This window comes from Alligator mississippiensis, chromosome 2 (assembly GCF_030867095.1).
Source record: "Alligator mississippiensis isolate rAllMis1 chromosome 2, rAllMis1, whole genome shotgun sequence".
Taxonomy (NCBI): Eukaryota; Metazoa; Chordata; order Crocodylia; family Alligatoridae; genus Alligator; species Alligator mississippiensis.
This window is the reverse complement of record NC_081825.1, coordinates 210,909,085-210,931,077: the sequence shown is the minus strand read 5'-3', so window position 1 is coordinate 210,931,077 and position 21,993 is coordinate 210,909,085. Positions and strand designations below refer to the sequence as shown.

Here is a 21,993-nt window from a genome sequence, read left to right as displayed (position 1 = left end):
GTCCCATTAGGGTCAATAGCATCATGATTTTGCTCAGGGATGTATTAACTTTGCTGTAGTGTGCCTGCAGGGATTTAAATAATGAGTATGCTTCCTAGGGCCTTCTTTGCTCTTCCCAGCTGCAGATCTTAAATTCTGCAGATGGTTAGTCTGATGAGACGTGCATAAAAGACCCCTTCTGTGCTCCTATTATTGAGTAAATCATGATGTTCTTGGAAGAGATACATAGGCACTAATTATTCTTGTGTTTTTCCTTTATTCTTTCCATAGCATGCATTAACACTTAACAATCCTGAACCTTTAATTCAGCCTCAGGCGAGATGGAAAGGAATGGCACTGTTGCTAAAGCACTTCTTGGGAACTCAGAAGATCTGGGGTCACTTCCCAGCTCTTCCAGGCATGTTTTGCGTAAGTTTGGGCAAAGTATTTAATCTGTCTGGTTTCCTTTTTTCATTGATAAATTGGAGGGCAGGGAAGAACCCAAAAACAGTATCTTTCCTTTGCCTGTTTTTGAATATCTGAATCATACACTGTTTGAGATACTGGGTCTCAGTTATAGGTATGGTGCCTAGTGGGATGAGGCTCTGTTTGCATGTTCACTGTGCCTATGGTGCAGTGGAATGCAACACAAACAGAATGAGATTTAATTACAGTTCTGGCAAACTTTGTAACATTTTGGTTCTGTGCATTTAAGGCAAACCACTATTGATACTTTTATAAAGCATTCATGGTTTAATGGCTCCGAGTCTGATGAAAATAGGAAATACATTTTAGAGAAATTCATTATTTTTATTAATATAATTTCTGCTACATTATAGCATAGGCTTAATCTTCAAGAGTGTTTCTGAATATAAAAAAAAATAACCGTGAACTTACTTTATAATTCCCAGAGTTAGACAAGGAGGTAATTTGCTATTTCAAAGTAAAAACAATTGGAAAAGCACTAGCAAACTATGCAAACACGGTTGTCACATTTGTGCATATAGCATGTGTAATTTTTCTGCAGCAATAAAGGTTTAGGGCTGTGAAATTGCCAGAGATGTCGAGTGGAAAAATTGGTAGGTCAGATGAGCTCTAGAAAGAGCTGTACATTTAACCTGCAAAGGATTCATGCAGTAATGAGGATAATATAAGTCATTTAGGTGAATTCACCATTGGGAGCTGTGTATTTTTGAACTGTTGGATTTCTGGATTTTAAATCAAGCATGTAACTTCTGCAGACAAGTGCTAGTGGCATAACAAGCACCAGAAATGAAATGTTCCCAGATTCAATTAGCATATTTAATATTAACACTAGAAATGTAGTAAGACACTTACCAAATTTTGTTACAAAAACACCAATAAAAAAGTAAAGGAGACTTGCCATGTAATATTATATACATTATAATATATATAAAAATATAAATGCACCCTTTTTTTTTTTTTAACTGGCTGCTGTCAATACAAGAGAAATTTAATCTCATTTCTCAGCCTTTTTTCAGTGTTACCATGATTCATTTAATTTGGAACATGTGGCAGATTGTAAATGATCTTTGGTGCTGGCTAACTGGAATTGGACTAACTAGCCAGAGTAGTGATGATTGGAACATTTTGTTACAATGGATAAAATAGGGTTCTAATTTTATTTTTAGCACTTATCACTGAGGGCTTTCTAGTATTTGTAAATTAAAATTTGAAGGGTTGTGCTACTAATGACAGAAAAAATGTCATGCTGCCTACATGGATATATGGTCCATGCTTTGCTTAGGACATTAGGGTCAAGTCTGAAAAAAAAAGTCAAGGTTCAGGTTTTTAGATTGGATCTCATGGTGAGAGAAGCAGTTGAACTGTTCTTACAAGTTTTCATCTGAAATGGTGATAATTTAAAAAACATAAAATCATAGGCCAGGGGGCTGGAAGGAACCTTACAATGTCATGTAGTCCAGCTCCCTACTCAAAACACGATCATCCCTAACTATACCATCCCAGTCAAATGTCTGTTTAACCTGCTCTTGAACCTTTCCAGGGAGGGAGACTCGCAAGTGACCTGTTCCAGTGCTTGACCACACTCATAGCCAGAAAGTTCCTCCCAATCTCCAACCTAAATTTTCTCTTCTGCATCTTGAGGTCATTGCTTCTAATTATGTCTCCTACAACCACAGAGAAAGTCCAGCTCCATCCCCTCTAATCACCCTTCAGGTATTTGAAGATCATTATCAAATCCCTCCTCAGCCTTCCCTTCTTGAGAATAAATAATCCTAACTCGTTCAGTCTTTCCTTATGTCATACTTCCCATGCCTGTAATTTGTTTGTTTGCTTGTTTGTTTGTTTGGTGGGTTTTTTTGTTCCTCTGCACTGGGCTCTTTCAAAACTTTCCATACCTTCCTAGAAGTGTGGGGCCCAAAACTGGGCACAGTACCTTACATGAGGCCTCACTAGTACTGAATAGAACAGAAGAATCCCTTTCTTTGGTTTGTAAGTGACACTCATGTAAATACAACCAAGTATATTGTTGTTTGCAGCAATAGCACACTGTATTTAACTTATGGTCTGTTGTAATCTCCAGTTCCTTCTCTGCAGTATTACATCCTAGCCAGTCATCCCCCAGTATATATATATGTGTATTAATTTTTTCCATCCCAAGTACAGGATTCTGGATTTATCCCTGTTCAGTCTCATCTGGTTGATTGCAGACCATTTTTTTCTAGTCTCTCCAGGTCATTCCGATTCCTAGTCCTGCCCTCCAGAGTATCTGTAACTCTGCCCAACTTGGAGTCATCCATACATTTACTAAGAGTATACTTGATCCCATTATCCAAATTGTTAATGAAGATATGAAATGATACAGGACCCAGTACTGACCCCCAAGAAACCTCACTTGATATCTCCTCTCAATCAGACATTGAGCCATTGAGCTCCAGTTAAGCTGTAGTGCTTGCACTGGTCTCCCCCATCAACAGAGCCTGTCACTTCATTATAGAAGGAAATCAGTTTGCTCAGGTATGACTTGCTCTTGATGTATGTATGCTGGCTTTTCTTGATCACCTTGTTTTCCTTTAGGTGTTTATAGTAGATTCTTGAGGACCTGCTCCATGATCTTTCCAGATATTGAGGTCATACTGACTTGTCTGTAATTCCTGGAATCTTCCTTCTTCCATTTCTTAAAGATAAGCACTGTGTTTACCTTTTTCTGGGCTAAAACTCTCACAACATATGAAGTGCCACAGTTGGACCATTGGCCCCTTTAGATCGTATCTTGCCAATAATAAATCATTGTTTTAGAAATGTCCCTGACTGTTCTATGCCATAATTACGTGAAGTGTCTAATCCTTTTTTGAACCTGGCTATACTGTCTGTCTTGACAACCTCCTGTGACAGTGAGTTGTACAAGTTAACTACATTGTGTGTAAAATAAATAAAAATATACCTAGAAGTATTTCCTCTTAGTTACTTTTAAACCTGTCTCCTGTTCATTTCAGTTGATGCCCCTAGTTCTTATATTATGGGATTTGATAAATAACAGTTTCCTATTCACTTTATCCCTCAAGATTTTATGGACTTCTCTCATATTCCTGCACAGCTGACTGCTTTCCAAGCTAAAGAGTCATAGCCTTTTCACTTGCTCAGGGTATGCCAGCTGCATCATACTTCTGATCTTCTTTATTGCTCTTTTCTGTACCTTTCCTAATTTCACTATATCCTTTTTGGGATGTGTGATCTGTAGATCTTTTGAGATTATCTCCTTGATATAAACAGAGGTTTATTTATAGACTAAAATATTTTCAATTAAAAAAGTTAAATGCTAAGTCTCCCCTGAACAGTGCTAATAAAATAACTTACTGGATACTCCATTCTGTAAGAAAATGGTGCTCAATGTTTTTGTCTGGAGGGGTAGTAGGTGGTGTCTAGTCCACCCATGGGCTGGATCTGGCTGGTATTCCTGATCCAGCACCTGTTGAGATGTGCATCAGGGTCCTTTCTGGCCACATGGAGGGAGAGGGGCTGACCCTGATCCAGCTGCATGAGGGAAGGGACTTAGCCCAGGCCTGTGGGGGTGGGTTCATAGCCCCAGAGCATAAAGGGGGAAGATAGCATGGTTTGGCCCTGATCAAGCCATGTGGAGGCAGGGGGATGGCATGATCACAGTCTGGCTGCATAGCAAGAAGAGGGCATGGCTGGGCCCCAGTCTGGCTGTGTTATACACATAGACTTTCTGCCTATTGCTTTAATCTTACGTATTTTCTTGAGTTTTACATTGCCTTAAGAAACTCCATTTTGTATTGCTCTGTAGCTTGACATAAGTGCTTGACCTTTTGTATGCTGTATGTGTGAAAGAATGGGTGAGGCTGTGTTTGTGGAAAAGGAAAACATCAGCTGGCAACTGGCCGAAGAATACAGACAGATAAAAGACCAAAACAAGAAGAATCCACCCCAGAACATGAGAGAACAAAGCAATCGACCTTCGAGGAAGAACACCAGATAACACAGCAAAAGCCCAGAGGACTGGGTGAATTGACAAAGCTATAAAAGATTGGACAAGATGTATCAATTTTGGGTCTTGTTCTGCATGTCATCCTAGAGCATTGGTTCATCTGACAAGATGGACTGGCAGGAGCCCTGCTCCCTACTTGTGATCAACTTGATTGGCCACCAAGTTGATCCAAGTACTGATAAGACTGATATACCAGTGCAGAACAGAAATTGGGGTATGAATGTGGGGGGGGGGGTGTGTATGTGTATTAAGCAGTTAATCAATAAACCTGGCACCTTGCCTTATCCTCCCTCATAAGGTCTCACTTGTGATTTGAGTAATTAGCAATTTATTTAACAGCTGGGGAGGAGGGAGGGTGTGGCCCAGCTCAGATCCAGCCTTTCAGGAAGAGGGAGACTGGCCTGGCCCACAGGGAGAAGGGGGCATGGCCTGGCCTCAATCTGGTGTTAGGAGAAGGGGCATGGCCTCGATCTATTCCAGCTGCTGGGCTTGGGAATTTAGTGGCAGGGAAGGGATGGCAGTATTATTTGGCACTGCTCTCTCTCATCCAAATTTTTCTAATCCATGGGAAGCCCTGTGAGCTGGATGCCATGGCTTTTCAGGTCAGATTTGGCTCATGGGCTGGAGGCTGAGCCCCACTGCTGTAAGAGGTTAATGAGGATGTTGGGGAATTGCCTCATTTATAGGACCAGCTGTCATATAAAATATTCATCCCTATTATCTGAGAATGGAAAAACACTCCGTATTTACTTCATTTTATTTTCTTGAGAGAAGTTAAAATATACCATTTTTTCTCCTTTCAAATCCATATTCCATTTTCTTTGGAAGAAGTTGCAAAAGGCTTGTTCAGACATTCAGACAAGTTCAAATAAGGCACAAACTTTAAGTGACTGATGTATAACAGGTCACAAGTGAGCATGGGTAAGCAAATCAGGGATCACTTTGTGCTGATGAAAATTTTGAAGCATGTCTAATAGAGTGAATTAGGGAACATAAAATCGTTAGAGCACAGTACAGACACTTCTTATCTCCTAATGGGTGCATGGTTGCTTTTCACCTATCATCATAATCATATTAAAGATAAAATGAGAGCAGATGACTGCTAGGAAAATTCCACCTTATTGATTGTCAAACAAAAATGGAACATAAAAATATGATGAATCCAGGCCATATTTTCTCTTATACGTCTATGAAATCCCATTACTGTCGCATTAAAGCCAAATAGAGAGTAGCAATAATGTCTCTTACCATTGATAGCTTCAAGTTTGGTTGTATCCATTAAAAATATGCTAACATCTCTGTAGACTAGATAGTTATTATAAAATGTCTGTTAATAACCAGTACCTTCTCTTCTGAAAACAGAATCCATATTTTCTCCCTTTTATGTTTTGAGCCACTTAGTGGTCTAATAGAGAGAGATCTCGATTTTTGCTCCTTTTCTTGTGTCATTGTCATCATGGACATATACCAGGGGTGTGTTAATTATTTGGGCTAGTTAAGGAGTTTTGGTGAATTGTTGCAGGCCAAGAAGTAAGGTGTGGGGTGGCTGACCTGGCCCGGTAGAGGGGTGAGGGGTATTGATTCAATAAAGCCCCAGCCTGTCTGCCCCTCATCCACTGCCAGGGTTGCCAGATGGAGGTGGCTGGGGTGATCATGGAGACTGGCCTGGGATCCCCATGGGCAGGGCACACTCAGCTGTGGAGATGGGATGGTGCCATGGGTGGGTAGAGAGCAGCATCCATGAGTGGGATGGCAGACTGGGCTAGGGCCTGGATTACAGGGTGGTGATAGCTCAGGGCCAGGGCCTGGGGCAGAGCTGCAATCCACTCTCCATATGTCCCTACAATGGGCGCTGGTTCCACAGGCAGGGGTGCATGGGGAGTAGATCTCAGCTGTGCCCTGGGTGCCAGTCCTGCGCTGTCACCACTCCATGATTCTGGCCTCAGCCCTTTCTCCAGCCCCATCTACCTGTCCTACACTCAGATACTACTCCCCACCCACCCACGACCCCATTTCATCTGCTCAGCCGATTGTGCCCTCTCCGTGGGGATCCCAGGCTAGTCTCCATGAACACTCTACCTGCTCATTCCATCCAGCATCCTCAGCAGTGGGTGCAGGGTGAACAGGCTGGAGTGCCCAGGCAATGGGGCTGGGGCTGGTGGCAGCAGTAGAGGCACAGGCAGTCACTGCTGTGGGGACTGCCAGGAAGCTGAGTGCTGCTGTGCTATTCCCTGGAACCACCTGCCCCCAACACCTGGGCCAGGCTGGGGCCAAGGACATAAATAATAAACAAATAATCTTGTAATGAATTTTTTTACTGTGTTTTTACTTCAAAATATTAAACAATTTCTTCTAAGACATATTAAGATAATTCGCTTTGCCCTAATTTGCACTGTTTTCAGCTTTTACTGAACATTTTTGGATGGGTTTTATTAACACTAGTGCTTGAAGAAAGCGGTTTTTAAACCAACATATTTAAATACAATAAGTAAGTATAATGTTTTCTCCCCTAAATTTTTCTCCCCTAAATTTTTCTCCCGCTTCCACCAGAAGTATAATTAGTAAGAATTATTCTAATGCAATCTAATGGACAGATGGAAAAGCATGCAGGCCATTTGTACATGCAACTGGGGTTTACTTTGGTTTAATTCTTCCTCAATTGAAGTGGTGGGTTTTAAAAACACTGCTTCAATTTAGGGTGAAGTAAACCCCTGTGGCATGTACACAAGGGTCAGGCCTGATCCTTACCTGCTTCTCTGGCAGCAGGGAGGGGAGGATGAGCTGCCGGTGGGCTGAGAGGTCCCTGAGCTGCAGGGAGGAAGGGGAGGGCTGGTGCTTCCCTCTGAGGTAGCAGCAGTGTCCCGTAGGTAGCATCTGCCCACAGACACCCAGCCCGGTCTGTCCTGGGGAACACCGCAGCTGTGGAGAGAAGCAATGAGCCCCCACGCATCTCAGGCAGGCTCTGGGGAGAAAAAAAAAAAAAAAGATCAGGCTTTCTGCTTTTTAAATTTATTTATTTACTTATTTCCCCCGCTTCAGTGGAGCCTGCCTGCATAGGCTGCCATGGGGCTGCTTGCATGGGCTGCCTGCATAGCCCCTGAGCTGCACGGGGCCCAGTGCTTCCCTCCGCAGCTGTAAGATAGAAAACTAAAACACCACACACCTATTTTATTTTGCTGCGTCCCAAAGTCATTTAACGCGCATTACACTGTGATGTGTAAACAGCTGCACCACTAAAGCAGTGCGAAAGGGCATTAAGCCACTTTAAAGGCCAATTTTGTGGCATGGACAAATGGCCACATATGTGATGGGTGAGATCCTCTCCCCTGCTCTAGCCATTGTACATCATGTAAAATAGCCAGAGCAATGTAAATGAGCCCTAAAGCCCCACGTATACCTGTGAGGGAATTCTTGTGGCTCTGGAACTTTGAAAATAGCCTTATAACCATTACCTTAAGATCCCCTTGCAAGCTTCAGCATAGGGGATATCTTGGAGATGGGAAACTGCATCACACCTAGAATTGCAGCACACACTGCTATGGAGATTCTAGGCAGCATGCAACCCACAGTGTAGTTTGTGGAGGCTAGCCTGACTTAGGCTCTGGGTCCAGTCTTTTTTTATTCTGGAAACCTCTATCTGCCATGGAGTGACATGGGATTGAGACAGGATGGTATAAAGTCACCATAATGTTCCTATGTCCACCTGGGTTTTGTTACAGGTGCAGTAGATAGTCTTAGATTTTCTTCTGTGGTTTATCACAGCTAAGCAACATTGCTCAAATTTTGCATTATAAGTTTTGAATAGAGAACCATAGAGTAAATAAATCCCTGAAAACTTTCAGTCAAATACATTTGAATGATAAGTAAACATGATGAAATCACATAGTGTTTGCAGATATTCTGTAAACAGGAAAGGAGGTGAAAATTGCTGCCTAAATCCCTTGGTCTGAATTATCATCTCAGCTGCAATGATAGTGCCATAGTTCATATTCCCAATCCTCCACTCTCCAAGCAGACAGAAAAACTCCATGATGTGAAAGATAACAGAGCTCGCCAAGAACATACTGATCTACACTAACATATCCTTGTGAAGGATTGGCAGTTAATGTTTCCGGAAGGCTGGCATTTTGTACAGTCAGTTTGTGTGGGGAGGGGGTCTTTTCTTTTTTCTTTTAATTTAGGAAAACTTTATTTAAACTCTTGGTATTTTTCTACTATCATTTTTCTCCACATATTTGGATAGGCTGTTTTCAAAAGCTATTTTCTTCCCTGCTGTTTCATTGGCATTGCTTGTGTTAAGTTTTGACAGAGAAACTGAGAAAAAATAGACTTTCTAATTTTAATTAACGTGAAGAATTTTGGCAGGCTCAGTAATGCCTGGAGGAGGGATAGAAGACTTGCCAGGAGTGTAGCAGTACCTGGGTAGACAATTGTAACTTATGGCATATATCTAAAATGGAACCATTTGCCAGTAGAACCATAGTGTATGTAAAATCACAAGGAAGCAGAAGTCTCCTGTGATGAAAAATGTAGGGAAGGAGTTGATTTATAAATGACACACATGACTTTCAATGGAAATGAGGTGCGTAATTGTCACTGGTATCTCTGAAATCTTTCCTTAAACTGCTAATGGACAGTTAATATATTTGGAACCTGGAAACCAGTTTCTGCAGCATCTTTGAGGAACTTGGAGGAAAAAGCCCCTGAATTTTATGGCCTAGGTACTAAAAGAGATCCATAATGTCTTATGGAATTTGACCACCTTAATCATCTTAAAATATACTAGGATGATTATTTTTTCATTGTTGGTTGAGATTTTTTCGGGAGATTGTACACATGACAAAAATTGGCCATTTTTGCAGTTTGTCACACTGGGTTTTTTTTTTTTTTTTTTACTATTTCAATGAGTTTGCTACATTGCAAATTAAACCACATCTGCATGTAGTTTAGTCTGTAACGTGGCTATTCGTAATGACAGTTCACCCTCCCCCCATGCCCCCTCCCACTATGGGAGAAGCAGGCTGAAAGCAGAAGCTGTGAGGGGCCAAATCCTTTTTTTTTCTTTTTTCATAGAGCCTGCCAACATCTCCCATAGTTGGGGGGTGAGCTGCTGGTGGGTTGAACAGCCCTGAGCTGGGAAGGGCCCCAGTCTTTCCTTCCTTGGCAGCAGCACCACTTGGAGCTACCTGGGCAGGCTGCTAGTAGGCAGGTGCTGCCCCAGCTCAGGCTCAGGGAACAGTTGGATCAGACTGAGTGCTGCCTGTGTGCTGGGGCAGCACTTGCCTGCTAGCCACCCACCCGGGGAAGAGTTGGATCTGGTGGATGCTGCCTGCAAGCTATGGTAGTACCTGCACAGCTAGCACCCTGCCTGGGTGGCCCCAGGGGACACTGCCACCATGGAGGGAAGGACTGGGCCCTCCCCCCCCCCCCCCCCCAGCTTTGCTTGCATGGCCTGGTGGCAGCTCATGCAGGCAGGCTCTGCTGGGGGGTGGGGGAGAGGAAGGCAGCAAGGGGCTTGATCCTTTTTTTCTCCATGGAGTTTGCCTGCCTCTCCCATGGCCAGGAGGTGAGCTGCTGGTGGGCCCTGAGCTGCAGAGGGGTACCTGCCCACTAGTAGCCCACCCAGGCAGTCCCAAGGGAGTTGCCACTATGGAAGGAAGGACCAAGGCACCCTGCAGCTCAGGGGCTGCTCAGCCCTCCAGCAGCTCGCCACCTGGCTGCAAGAGAGGTGGGCAGGCTCTGCAGGGGAAAAAAAAAAAGATCAGGCCCCTTGCCATAACAGTGATGGAAAGCTGTACATTGAAATGGTGGGTTTTTAATCATTGCAATTAAAAACCCACCCTTTCAATTTAGGGGACTAAACCCCTGTCACATGTACAAGTGGCCTTCCATTTTATAATACATTTTCATTGCTGCCTTTTCCTGCATTGACCATTTTTAATGGTCCAGCATTGGTCATTTTTAAGGAACATCTTTGAGAGTGTTGATATAGTCCAGGACTCTGTCATTTCACTTTTGTCAATGAGTCCTTCCAAATAATTATCCTCACAGTAAATAGTGGTGACTGAAAGTCTAAATGTTCAGAAGCTGAACATAAATACAAAGGAGCCTTGTAGCCATCATGATGTGTACAAAATCATTCCAATCTCAAAGAAAGCAGTTGTATAAAAACAGAATTCAATGCTACTTTACTTCCAGTTTTGGGTACTTTGTAGCAGCCATAACTATTGTGAGTAAGTTTGTCATTAAACAGTATAACTTGATGAATGGCTGAATTTGTTCTTTGTCAAGCATTTTAGTTAAAAGATCTATCTGCTTCTACATTTAAGAGTCAAGGATCTGTTGTTGCCTTTGAATACTTTAAAATATATTTTTAAAGTTAATTTTCTTTCTAATCTGCATTAATCAAGTGTTATCACATAGACTGTAGCTGCTTTCACCTTGGTTAAGGAGAAATCAGAATTCATGTAGCTTTCAGTAACTGTTTTTTAGAGAACTTAATATACTTGTCCTCTTCGTATGTGTTAAAGGAATCCCCTTAAATGAATTTTGATGTTATAGGAAAATCTTCTTTTTGCTATACAGAACCCTCCATGATATAAGTGTATGTTGGAGGATTTTGTCATTGCTGAAGGCTCTACTTTGAAGATTTTTGTCTCATTGGGAAAGCGTTTCAGAAATTTTCTATCAGTGGTAGTGTTTTCCCTTAAAAATTCTCATGTACAAGGAAACTGTCCGTGAAGAACATGGATCAGTTGAAGGATCCACCTGAGAATTTGTTGTTGTTACAGTGTTTGCAGTTAAAAACTTCCCATTATTAGTCATAAGCAGAAGTAAGGTGTTGGGATATCAACAATATTCCAAAGGGGAAGAAACAGTTTATTTCTTCGTACTTGGCAAGTACAGAGCTTGTATGTATTAAGTGAGCATTATATATGTGTTGAAGAAGTCAAAGGTTCTATTTCCAACTCAATAAGTGAAGTTTTCTGTGGCCTTGAAAAAGTTACATTTAATATTTTTAACTTGTATATATGAAACTAGACATTCATATCCAGTTTTAGGTGCCCATCTGTAAGAGTCCAGGTTTAACAATTGCAGCCTTATCACCTTGACCATTTTTGCTCTCTCTAAAATTATAACAAGTCTTGGATATTTTGGTTAATCTCTTTAGAATTATTTGGTGAAAAGTGCTCTTACTACAAAGTATTGCTAATAATTTATACCGCTAGAAGTATCTCACTGAATTAAACCATATTTGTCCTCTTGCACACCAAAAACAAACAGCTGTTAAAACACTCCTCCTGTGCTTCTTAAATTCTAATTTCTTTAAGACCCTGAATCATTTGTTTTGCAGTTTCCATGCCTTCTGGTTCTTCTTAATTTCCAAGGATCTTCAATAACAGTGAAGGGCACTCATCACCTCCTAGGATCTGGCTTGTGTTCCTCATGAAACACTACTGTAATACTCGCTGAACTGGTTTCATCTTGAGGCTCAATTCTTCACCTAAACCTTCAGCCAAAGAAAAACACAAAACAGAAAAGATCATGACTTTTAAACTAAGAAGGGTTATTTAAAAAAACCCAACATTTATTGTTTTGATTGAATTTCCTGGTCCAGCTGGGACAACAGTAGAGTTCAGATGATGCTTTTATATGGTATGGTGCACAAATACAAACAGAGGCACTGAGAAAATGGCAGAAAAATATGAGATGCCCAGCCCAATATTGAAGATTTAGGAAGTTTTGAAAAAGTTTTATAACTTAAGATAATGATTATTTGAGCAGAACCTTTGAAGTTGGCTCCTCCGTATGTAGAATATGCTCTGTAATGTGCAAACCCCTTTCCCCCCATGGCTTTCAATCTCCAGTCATCTCATGTTACTTAGAAACAAATTGAGTAAATGAGCCTCAGGAGGGCAGTGACAGGTGCAGTGACTGTGGGATTCTTATTTTTTGACATTTTTAAATGAAAAAGAGATGCTAGCAGCAGCCTGTAGGAAGTGACATGAAAGTCCTGTTTCCTTGGCCATGGAAATATATAATAACTCCACAGCTTTCCATATTTTCTTTTTTTCTACTATGTGCCATCATAGTAAGGGGCAGAGGGGCAGAAAAAGTACTTGCTTTTAATCATGTGAATTTCTACAGAATTACGACAAACATTTGACTTGGCTTTGGTGACTAAAGGCCTTTATAATTTTCCTTTCATTGTCACAGTTACTTAAGTGCAAAACTCAAGGTATAGATTCATTTCCTGCAATTTGATTCTGAAGAATGCCTATACTTTTGGGGAAAAGACAGATCATTTAATTAGTTGCTTGCATAGATACATTAACTTAGACCCATATAGGCAATTCAGGGTTAGTTCATCTGTAGTGAATACTGCTTGCCCCTGACAATATAGAAACCATTATACACATGGTGCTGCTTCAGAGCAGTGCTAAATATTGTGAATACTCAAGTTTTGCCTTGCTAAGTTTCATAGATTACATTTGTCAATACTTACCCAGTAATAAATACAAGAACTGTAGTTATGACAGAGATTTTAAATAAACTAAAGTAAAAACAGTGAATAGTAATTGACTCCCCTCCAAATTGTCCTTAGCCTACATTCAGTTCTCTCATCCAGCAAGTGATATATAAAAAGGCCAAAAAAGCCAATTGCATCTTGTACATATCGAGGAGAGAAGAGAAGAGGCAAGACAAGGTAAGGTGAGGTCAGTTGCTCTGTTTTATTCTGGAGAAGTAGGATTTGCTTGGCAAATAATTCCTGGGAAAGAGGAAGAGAGTGGTTAACCTATGGAGCAAAGAAAAGAGAGAGGTAGTTAGTCGTGTGAGTTTGAAGTCAGAAAGAAGGCAAAGTGGTTTTGCACTATATAGACTAAATCAGAGAACTATAGCATAAGCTTTCTTGAGCCTGAGATCCCTCCATCAAATACTGTTAAAATATATGCACAGGGCAGTATATAAAATGGAGAATGAGTTCAATACAAAAGAGAGGGAAGGAGAATAGAAGGGAGAGGGGGGACAGTACTCTGAGGAGCAAACAAGCAATAAATGCATAAGATCACAGGAAAGTAGGGCTGGAAGGGACCTCACAAGGTCTATCCAGTTCTCTGCTCAACCGTCCTAACCAAGTGTCTGTCCAGCCTATTCTTGAAAATTTCCAGAGATGGAAATTTCAATAGGTAGCCTTTAATAGGTACAATTTCTATAGGTAGCCTGTTCCAAATGCTTGGCCACACTCATAGTCAGAAGTTCCTTCTAATCTCTAACCTAAATTCTCTCGTCCAGCTTGAGGCCACTGCTCCTTGTTCTTTCCTCTTTGGCCACAGAGAAGGTCCATCTTCATGCTTTCTATAATCACCTTTCAGGTATTTGAAGACCATTATTAAATCCCTCCTCAGTCTTCTCTTCTTCAGACTAAATAACCCTCGCCTTTTCAGCCTTTCCTTATAAATCATGCTTCCAAAGCCCAAAATCATTTTTGATGCTCTGTGCTAGACTCTTTCCAGTCTGTTCACATCCTTCTTGAAGTGTGGGGTCCTGAACTGGACACATTTCTACAGGTGAGTCATAGATTCATAGATGCTAGGGTGAAAAGGGACCTCAAAGGATCATTGAGTCTGACCCCCTGTCAGTGGCAGGAAAAAGTGCAGGGGTCATGTGACCTCAGCCAGGTGCTTGTCCAGCACCCTCTTGAAGAGCACCACCTCCCTTGGAAGCGTCTTCCAGATTCTGGCAACCCTAACCATGAAGAAGTTCTTTCTGATATCCAACCTAAACCATCCACTTGTGGCCATTGTACTGGTTATTCCAAGGGGTGTTCTGGTAAACAGAGCATCTTCTATTCCCTGCTGTCCTCCCTGGTGAATTTGTATACTGCCACAAGATCCTCCCTCAGCTTTCTCTTGTGGAGGCTGAAAAGGTCCAGGTCCCTCAGACTTTCCTCATAAGGCCTTCCCTGCAGGCCTCTAACCATACAAGTGGCCCTCCTCTGGAGCCTTTCAAGGTTGTCCAGGTCCTTCTTGAAGTGCTTGCCCAAAACTGGAAGCAGTACTCTAGCTGCAGCCTGACCAGTGCCGTATAGAGGGGGAGCATCACCTCCCTAGACCTGTTTGAGATGCACCTACTCATGCATGACAAAGTGCGGTTAGCTCTGCTACTTGCTTCATCGCATTAATGACTCATATTCATCTGCAAGTCGACAACGACTCTGAGATCTCTTTTTGCTGCTGTACTGCTGAGAAGTTCATCCCCCAGCCTATAGGTTTGCTAGTGATTCCCTCTGCCTAGGTGCAGCACCTTGCACTTGTCCTTGTTGAACTGCATCTATTGTTCTTTGCCCACTTCTCTAAACTGTTCAGGTCTGCCTGGATTCAGTTTCTTCCCATCAGTGTGTTTGCTTTACCCCAGAGTTTGGTGTTATCTGTGTACTTGAACAGAGTGCTTTCCATGCACTCATCCAGGTCACTGATGAAGATATTGAACATCACCGGCCCAAAGACTGAGCCTTGGGGGAACCCACTGCCCACATCTTTCAAGGTCAATACCTGTCACCGCCACTGTCTGGGTATGACCCTTAAGCCAATTTGCTACCCACATGATTGTGTAATCGTCTATGGCATAGCCATTTAATTTGCTTATAAGAATAGGGTGGGATATCGTGTTGAAGGCCTTCTTAAAGTCCAAGTAGATTACATCTACCTTGACACCCACATCTAAGCTTTTAGCGACCTGGTCATAGAAAGAAACAAGTTAGTCAGGCAGGGTCTATCTGCTACGAACCTTGCTGGTTACCCTTCAGTATTATATTACCTGCTGGACTCCTACAAATGTGATCCTTGATAATTTTTTCAAGGGTTTTCCCAAGGATAGAGGTGAGACTAACCGATCTATAGTTACTTGGATCTTCCTTTCCCCCTTTCTTCAAAATAGGAACTACATTGGCCCTTTTCCAGTCCTCAGGGACCTCACCTGGGCACCACGAGTGCTCAAACAGTTGTGCCACTGACTCTGCTATGACACTGGCTAATTCTTTCAGCACCCTTGGGTGGAGCTCATCCGCTCCCACTGATTTAAACACATCCAGCCCCTCCAAGTGTCTCTCTACTAGATTGGCACTGACAGTTGGTGGGCTGGTTTTTCTCCTGCTTCTGTCAGTAGTGCATTTGGGAGATTTGTCTAGACCGAGTTCAAGAATACAGAAGCAAAAAACTCATTGAAGAGCATTGCTTTGTCCCTCTTATCTGTCAGCAGCTTCTCTTGTCTATCCTGTAGGGGTCCTATGCTTCCCTGCGCCTTCTTTTTGCTCCATATGTACCTGAAGAAGGACTTTTTGTTGTCTTTAATTTTTGTCGCTAGCCTGAGTTCCATTGCTGCTTTGGCCTTCCTAACTGATTCCCTCCAAGTGAGAGCCAAGGAGGTATACTCCTCCTTGGTAGCTACCCCCTGCCTCTACAGCCTGTATGCCCCTTTTTTTGCGCTTAGGCTTTCCTGGATTTCCTTGTTTAGCCAGGAGGATTTCTTAGCCCTCTTTGCCCCCTTTTCTACACAGTGGGATTGCTGCCTCCTGAACCTGAAGGATTGCTTCCTTGAGGAACATCTACCTTTCCTGGCCCCCATTTTGTCAATGCTCTTGAGCTTTATTGCCCCACTAACTAACCTCCTAAGCACCCTGAAGTCAGCCTTTCTAAAGTCTAGCACTTCTGCCCTGCTGGTTACTTTTCCCACCCTTCACTGAAAAGTGAATTCAGTCAACTGATGGTCACTATCCCCTAGGTTGCCTTGTATCTACAGATCCCCCACAAGGTCATCCCCTGTAGCCAGCACCAAATCCAGCATGGCATTCGCCCTAGTGGAGGTTCTGTATGCAGGTTAAGAACCTACATGAGCAATTAATTTTGGCTGATTGATCCTCCTAGCAGATGTCAGGATAGTTTAGGTCACCCATGACAATCATATCTCTTGACCGTATGGCCTCTGAGAGCTGCCCGGAAAATTCCAGGTCTAGCTCATCCTCCTGGTGTGGTGGTCTATAGTAGACCCCCAGTGCCGAGTCCTCACCGGTCCTGAACTTAGTGGAAGAATCATTTCCCTTGATTTGCAGGTTATACTCCTTTTAATACTGCCCAGCATGATATTGCCTTTTGTTGCCAAAAAAAAAAAAAAAAAAATAGAGTGTTTGTGGTCTACTTTAGGGCTGTCCAACTTCTGAATATCCTGGAACTGTGAGCCACCCCAGCCACTCACTGCACTTGCCACAGGCCTACTTAGTCACATACTGCATGCCCTCTTCCCTTCCCCCCATCCCACAATGAACCTTTTCTTTGCTGCCATGCCATGTAGCTGTTCCATATGACTTGTTAAAGAATGAAAGAATAATGATCTAATATCACTTTGAGAAAGACACACAAGCCTGTGGCAACACACTTTAACCTCCCTGGACATTGCATTGCTGATCTCAGAATAGCTGATCTCAGAGAGCAAAACTTTAAAACCCAACTTGAATAGGAAATGGCAAAGCAAGAAATCATCCACAGATTGGATTGTATTAAGTATGGTCTAAACAGGGACTATGGGTTCTTATCCCATTACCTGGATTAGCTTTTGTGACACCTGTGTCCCTATGGATTTATTGCTTATTTGCCTCTACTAGCACTTCTCTGCTCCCCATCCCTCCTTCCCTTCCTTCCTGTCTTTTGCATTAAAATCACCCCATTTAAATAGTACTCTCTGTGTGTTCTTTCACAGCATCTGATGAAGTGAGCTCAGGGTCACAAAAGCTTATGCTGTTTATCTCTGAGCAAAGAGAAGCAATCAGAAGTAGCTATATATCTGGTATTTTGCTTAGGCTGTATCAGCTTTATTCCAGGAAAACTGAGAGGACATCTTATGTTTGAAAGCTTGTCTATCATCTCTCCCAACTGTACAGTTGACCCAGTAAAAGATGGTACTAGATGAAATATCACCTGGATTCAGTTAGGGAAGGACCTAGACTGAAGACAGATGAGTTTTGGTCATGACCGAGCCTCTTTATTAATATATCAAAAGATAACACTCATCAGCTCATATCTAGCATTCAGTATGACTCTGAACACATAAGCAAGACATACCAGCCAGACACATGAGGGTTCTGGTCCACTCCCCCTACTGCCTCACTTTTATGCCCTTAGCCATGGTCAAGTGCTGCATCTCAGAAGAATTTAGCCCCTTACTTTCCTGAAAATATAGGTATGGGGTGGGGAAAAGATCCTTCTTGACCCCCAGAGGTGACCAGATGGCCCCTGAAATATAAGGTCTTATTATTTTAGCACAGGAAGTGTTATGTTCAGGTTGAGAAGAAAGCATAAAAAATCCTGTTCTCCCCACTCTCTTTGAAGGTAGGGCAAGAGCAGAAGGACATCTCCCCTCTGCACATACACAGGCCAAAGAATTTCTTTGAAACACTGGCTCAAAGCATATCTTTAAGACAAGATATCTGTTTTCACTTTAAAGAGTTCAAGCAGTGGTAAGTTATTTGAATGTTCAGCCACCCTTACTGTCAAGAAACTTGCATGTTATTTCAAGGATAAATGTGTCTAACTTCAATTTACAGTAGTTGGATTTTATAAAGCCCTTGTCAGCAGCGTGAAAAGCCATCCATTAATCAACATTTTCTCCAAATGTAAAAACATATACAGAGTTTCATACTGTAAAGCTTGTTTTCTAAGCTTTAGATATTTTATATTGCTTGGCATTACAATTTCTATAAGATATCAATATAGTTCTAAAAGTATGGGCATCAGAAATAAATACAATCTTTCTGTGCTAATGTTACATGCTGCATACAAAGACAAAATTGTTTCCCTACTTCTATAGGATATTCCACTTGCATTAGCTCTTTATTGTCACAGAAGAGCTTGTATTGAAGCAGATTTCTGCAGTAACCCCTACTTCAATGAGTTATTACTTTCAAGATAATCTCTTATACTGTAGATATAGTCTCCATTCCTTGTTTTCATCCTTGTATTTGTGTATGTAAAGGACCTATTTGTGAATTTGGAAGGCTGAAACAAGTGGCTTGCAAATTTATCATCTGTGGTTACTTTTGATTTTTCAAGGGATGGGATTGGAAACCCTTTTTTTGAATTTTGAAAGAAAAATCAGTTGTGTGTGTTTGGGTTCTTAATGTGTGTTGCATTGTAAATTGTTAAAACTTTAACCTGAAGAACTAGAAAAAGTAGTCTGGTTTCTAGTGCTCTCAGGACATTGAAGACATCATTTTTGTTGATGATGGGAACTGTGGAATTTTGTTAGTGAATGGAAATGTTGTGCATTGTATTACACTAAAACTTTAAAGGCTTGCTTTCCTGGGTGGAAAAAATGTTGTGTGTGGAAGCGGGGGATCTGACGTCTCAATGTACCCTGCAGTACCCTCTGAGAGTTGATTGGCTGTGTGATACCTCTGCTCTGTTCTGCACTCTCCTGGCCAGCCACTACGACTTCAAACCCTCAGTACAATCTGTCTGTTTCCTTCCTGGACCTTCTGTGTGAATTTAGAACAGATCCAGTCTGGCCCTGTGGCCCCTTTTTCAGCAGAGGCTAGAGTTACACTTATCCTCCAGGATGTGAGCTAAGACTTATCATTGCCTCTGCAGATTACTCTCGTAGCAGGAGGACCTGGCAATGCCCTGTTGTGTGCTGTGCAATCAGCCAGACATTACAATTGTTGTAGGATTCTTCTGTACCACAAAAGTTGCAGTTAAAACCAGCAAATTCTTTGTGGGGGAGAAACTTTTTTTTTTGGTCTTGGGTATATCCCTTTTAACTTCTGACCTGCTACAGTGAGTCACTACAAACTCACATTTCTTAGCTATTCTCTATATCTTTTAACAGCAAAGAATTGGGAAACCAAGAATGACTTTATTTTACTGGTCAAATTAAAGTCACTTCTTGATGACAGGCTGTGTTTTATGCCATTAAAGCAAAATATTAAGAGTTAGAAGGCAAAGTTTGGCAGTTATACAGAAGAAGCCTTGCTTAAATAGACTTATATCCCTCCGAGCAATATTAAAATGCTTCATGTTTAATTGTGACAATTTAACTGAGCAATTTAGATGACTCTGTATTAGTAACTTGTCTCCCTTATGCTTTTCATCTGAGAGAAATCCTAACTTACTTTTATTGCTCCAATTCTCTAAGTAACAGAGAATTTAACAATAGCAGCCTTCAACTTAACTATACATAGGCCCCCAACTGAATGACTTTGTAAGGAGCCACATGAATGTTTCAGCTGCCTGCAGTTTCTCCATCTGTGAAATGGGAAAAAAATGGATGCTTAACTTCCTTTCCATAGTATTTACCAAAATTAATAGCTTTTGTTAAGAGTTTTGAACATGAAAAATGTTTATATTTATGTTCTAGTGTTAGGAATTATATTATCATACACCACTGCTCTGTGCATTCATTAAATAAACAAATGGGTATTTATTTGGGTGTGTCATGTTTTATATCCTAGATATGTATGTTCATTAATAAAAATAAATTACTAGGCATTCTGTAGTGGCTAAAATAGTGGTTCTTGACCTTTTTTTGACTCAAAACACTACTCAATAACATTTCTGAATTAAGCAGCACCCATTTAAAAAAAAAAAAAAAAGTATTTATTACAGTGCTTACCTCCTTGCCAGGCAGTGGAGAGCCAGGCAGTAGGGATGGGAGAATGGTCAGGCAGGGACTGAGTGTGAGCCTGCACTTACCTGCTTATCTCCTCATAATTTGTGCTACCATTCAAAAAAATCTCAATGTCCCACCATGCTCCAGCACCCTGATTTGAAAATTGCTGGGCAAAGGAATACATAGCACATTTTGGGAGCTTCTGGGCAGGCTCAAATTCATTTGAACATCTTTGGACTCCTCAGTGTGAGTCAGATCCTGTGGAATAACTTCGTGTTACACAAATTGCCAATTGCTCAAATCATGAGCAAGACCTTATGAGGGAGGATAAGGCCTTAGTGGCCAACCAAGTTGATCACAAGTGGGAGCCAGGCTCCTGCTGGTCCATCTCATCAGATGAACTGATGCTCCAGGATGACATGCAGAACAAGACCCAAAATTGATATGTCTCACACCATCTTTTATAGCCTTGTCAATACACCCAGTCTTCTGGGCTTTTTTGCTGTGTTATCATGGTGTTCGTCCTTGAAGGTGGATTGATGCTGTTCTCTCACTGTTCTGGGGTGAATTCTTTTTGTTTTGGTCTTTTATCTGTCTGCATTCTTCAGCCAGTCACCAGCTGATGTTTTCCTTTTCCACAGACACACCCTCACCCATTCTCTCACACATACAGCATTCAAAGGTCAAGCACTTATGTCAAGCTACAGAGCAATACAAAATGGAGTTTCTTAAGGCAATGCAAAACTCAAGAAAATACATAAGATTAAGGCGATAGGCAAAAGTCTATCTCCATGTTATTTACCTAATATAAAGCTGGTATTTATGCTATTTGCATAACATTAGAGCAGCCTGAAAGCTGATTAATGCTAGATGACAGTGGCCCCTAGGAATCATTACAAACCAATCTGTTTTAGGAAAGCCAGTTAGGCATTCTAGTTTGGCAATGATATAGGGGTCAGGAAAGGAGATGCTTCCTTCAGAAGATCTCCTTTATACTGACTTGATCTTCCTTTAGGGAGATACACTAGTTTTAATTCTGCTTTGTAATCCAGTGTGACACACAAGAGCTTGAAATGTAGGAATGAATCTGGGATATACTCTTATATAGATACATATATTTCTAATATAATTGTTTTGTAAGCACCTGATCACACTAAAATGCTTTTGTTCCATACAGACCAAGGGTGTCTCTAAAAAAAATTTAAAAATCGCTCAGGGTAATGCTGTGTGTTGATACCCAACTCTGAAAAACCCTGTTGAATACCAGAACTAATATAACTGCATTGATACATTGCAGCACTCCATCCAGATAACATACCTGCTTTTGCCTGGTCTATTTAATTGAGACAGAAGTCTGTACTAACATGGCTGAGAATGAGGTATTTCAGTCCAAAAAACCTTGCTTGTTTGGTTGTTTATTCTCTCTGAGATTTAAGTCCTTGAAAAACAGCGATTGATAAGTGAAGTGTGTTCTCCTCGCCTGTAATTAGCGCATACTGATACCCTGTCACTTCATGATGTAGCCCGCCTATTTTCTACTCCTCTTCCTGAATAGTGCAGGAACCCATCACTAAGGGCTTAATCCTGTAACACTGAGTGAAGAGACCCTGGTGAACCTGTGGAGCAGTGGAGCTCTGCCTTGTTAAAAGGCCAGTTACAATGCAGATCACTGCAGAATCAGGGGCTAGATGTATAATAAGAAAAATTTCACATTTTCTCCACTTAAGGGACATAATTCATTCTGGCATTGTTAATTATCCTTCTTATTTGAGTCAAGTCTGAAGGGTGGTTTTGTAGAAACATCAAAATATTGATGTTCCTATGTGCTATGGTAAAATGAAGGAATTCTTGAAGATCTGGGTAAA

At 41.5% G+C, this 21,993-nt stretch overlaps 1 protein-coding gene across 8 annotated transcripts in view; it reads left to right on the top strand.

Annotated features, from left to right (window-relative positions):
- The window catches only part of LUZP2 (leucine zipper protein 2), a 433,570-nt gene that overhangs the window by 37,448 nt on the left and 374,129 nt on the right, over nt 1–21,993 (top strand). The window contains exon 2 of one of the 8 annotated variants that reach the window (XM_059722724.1): nt 271–408. The exons of the other annotated variants lie outside the window; for them this stretch is intronic. Coding sequence (XP_059578707.1) covers nt 271–408 — 138 coding nt within the window. The remainder of the gene's footprint in view (nt 1–270; nt 409–21,993) is intronic. 8 annotated transcript variants of the gene reach the window in all.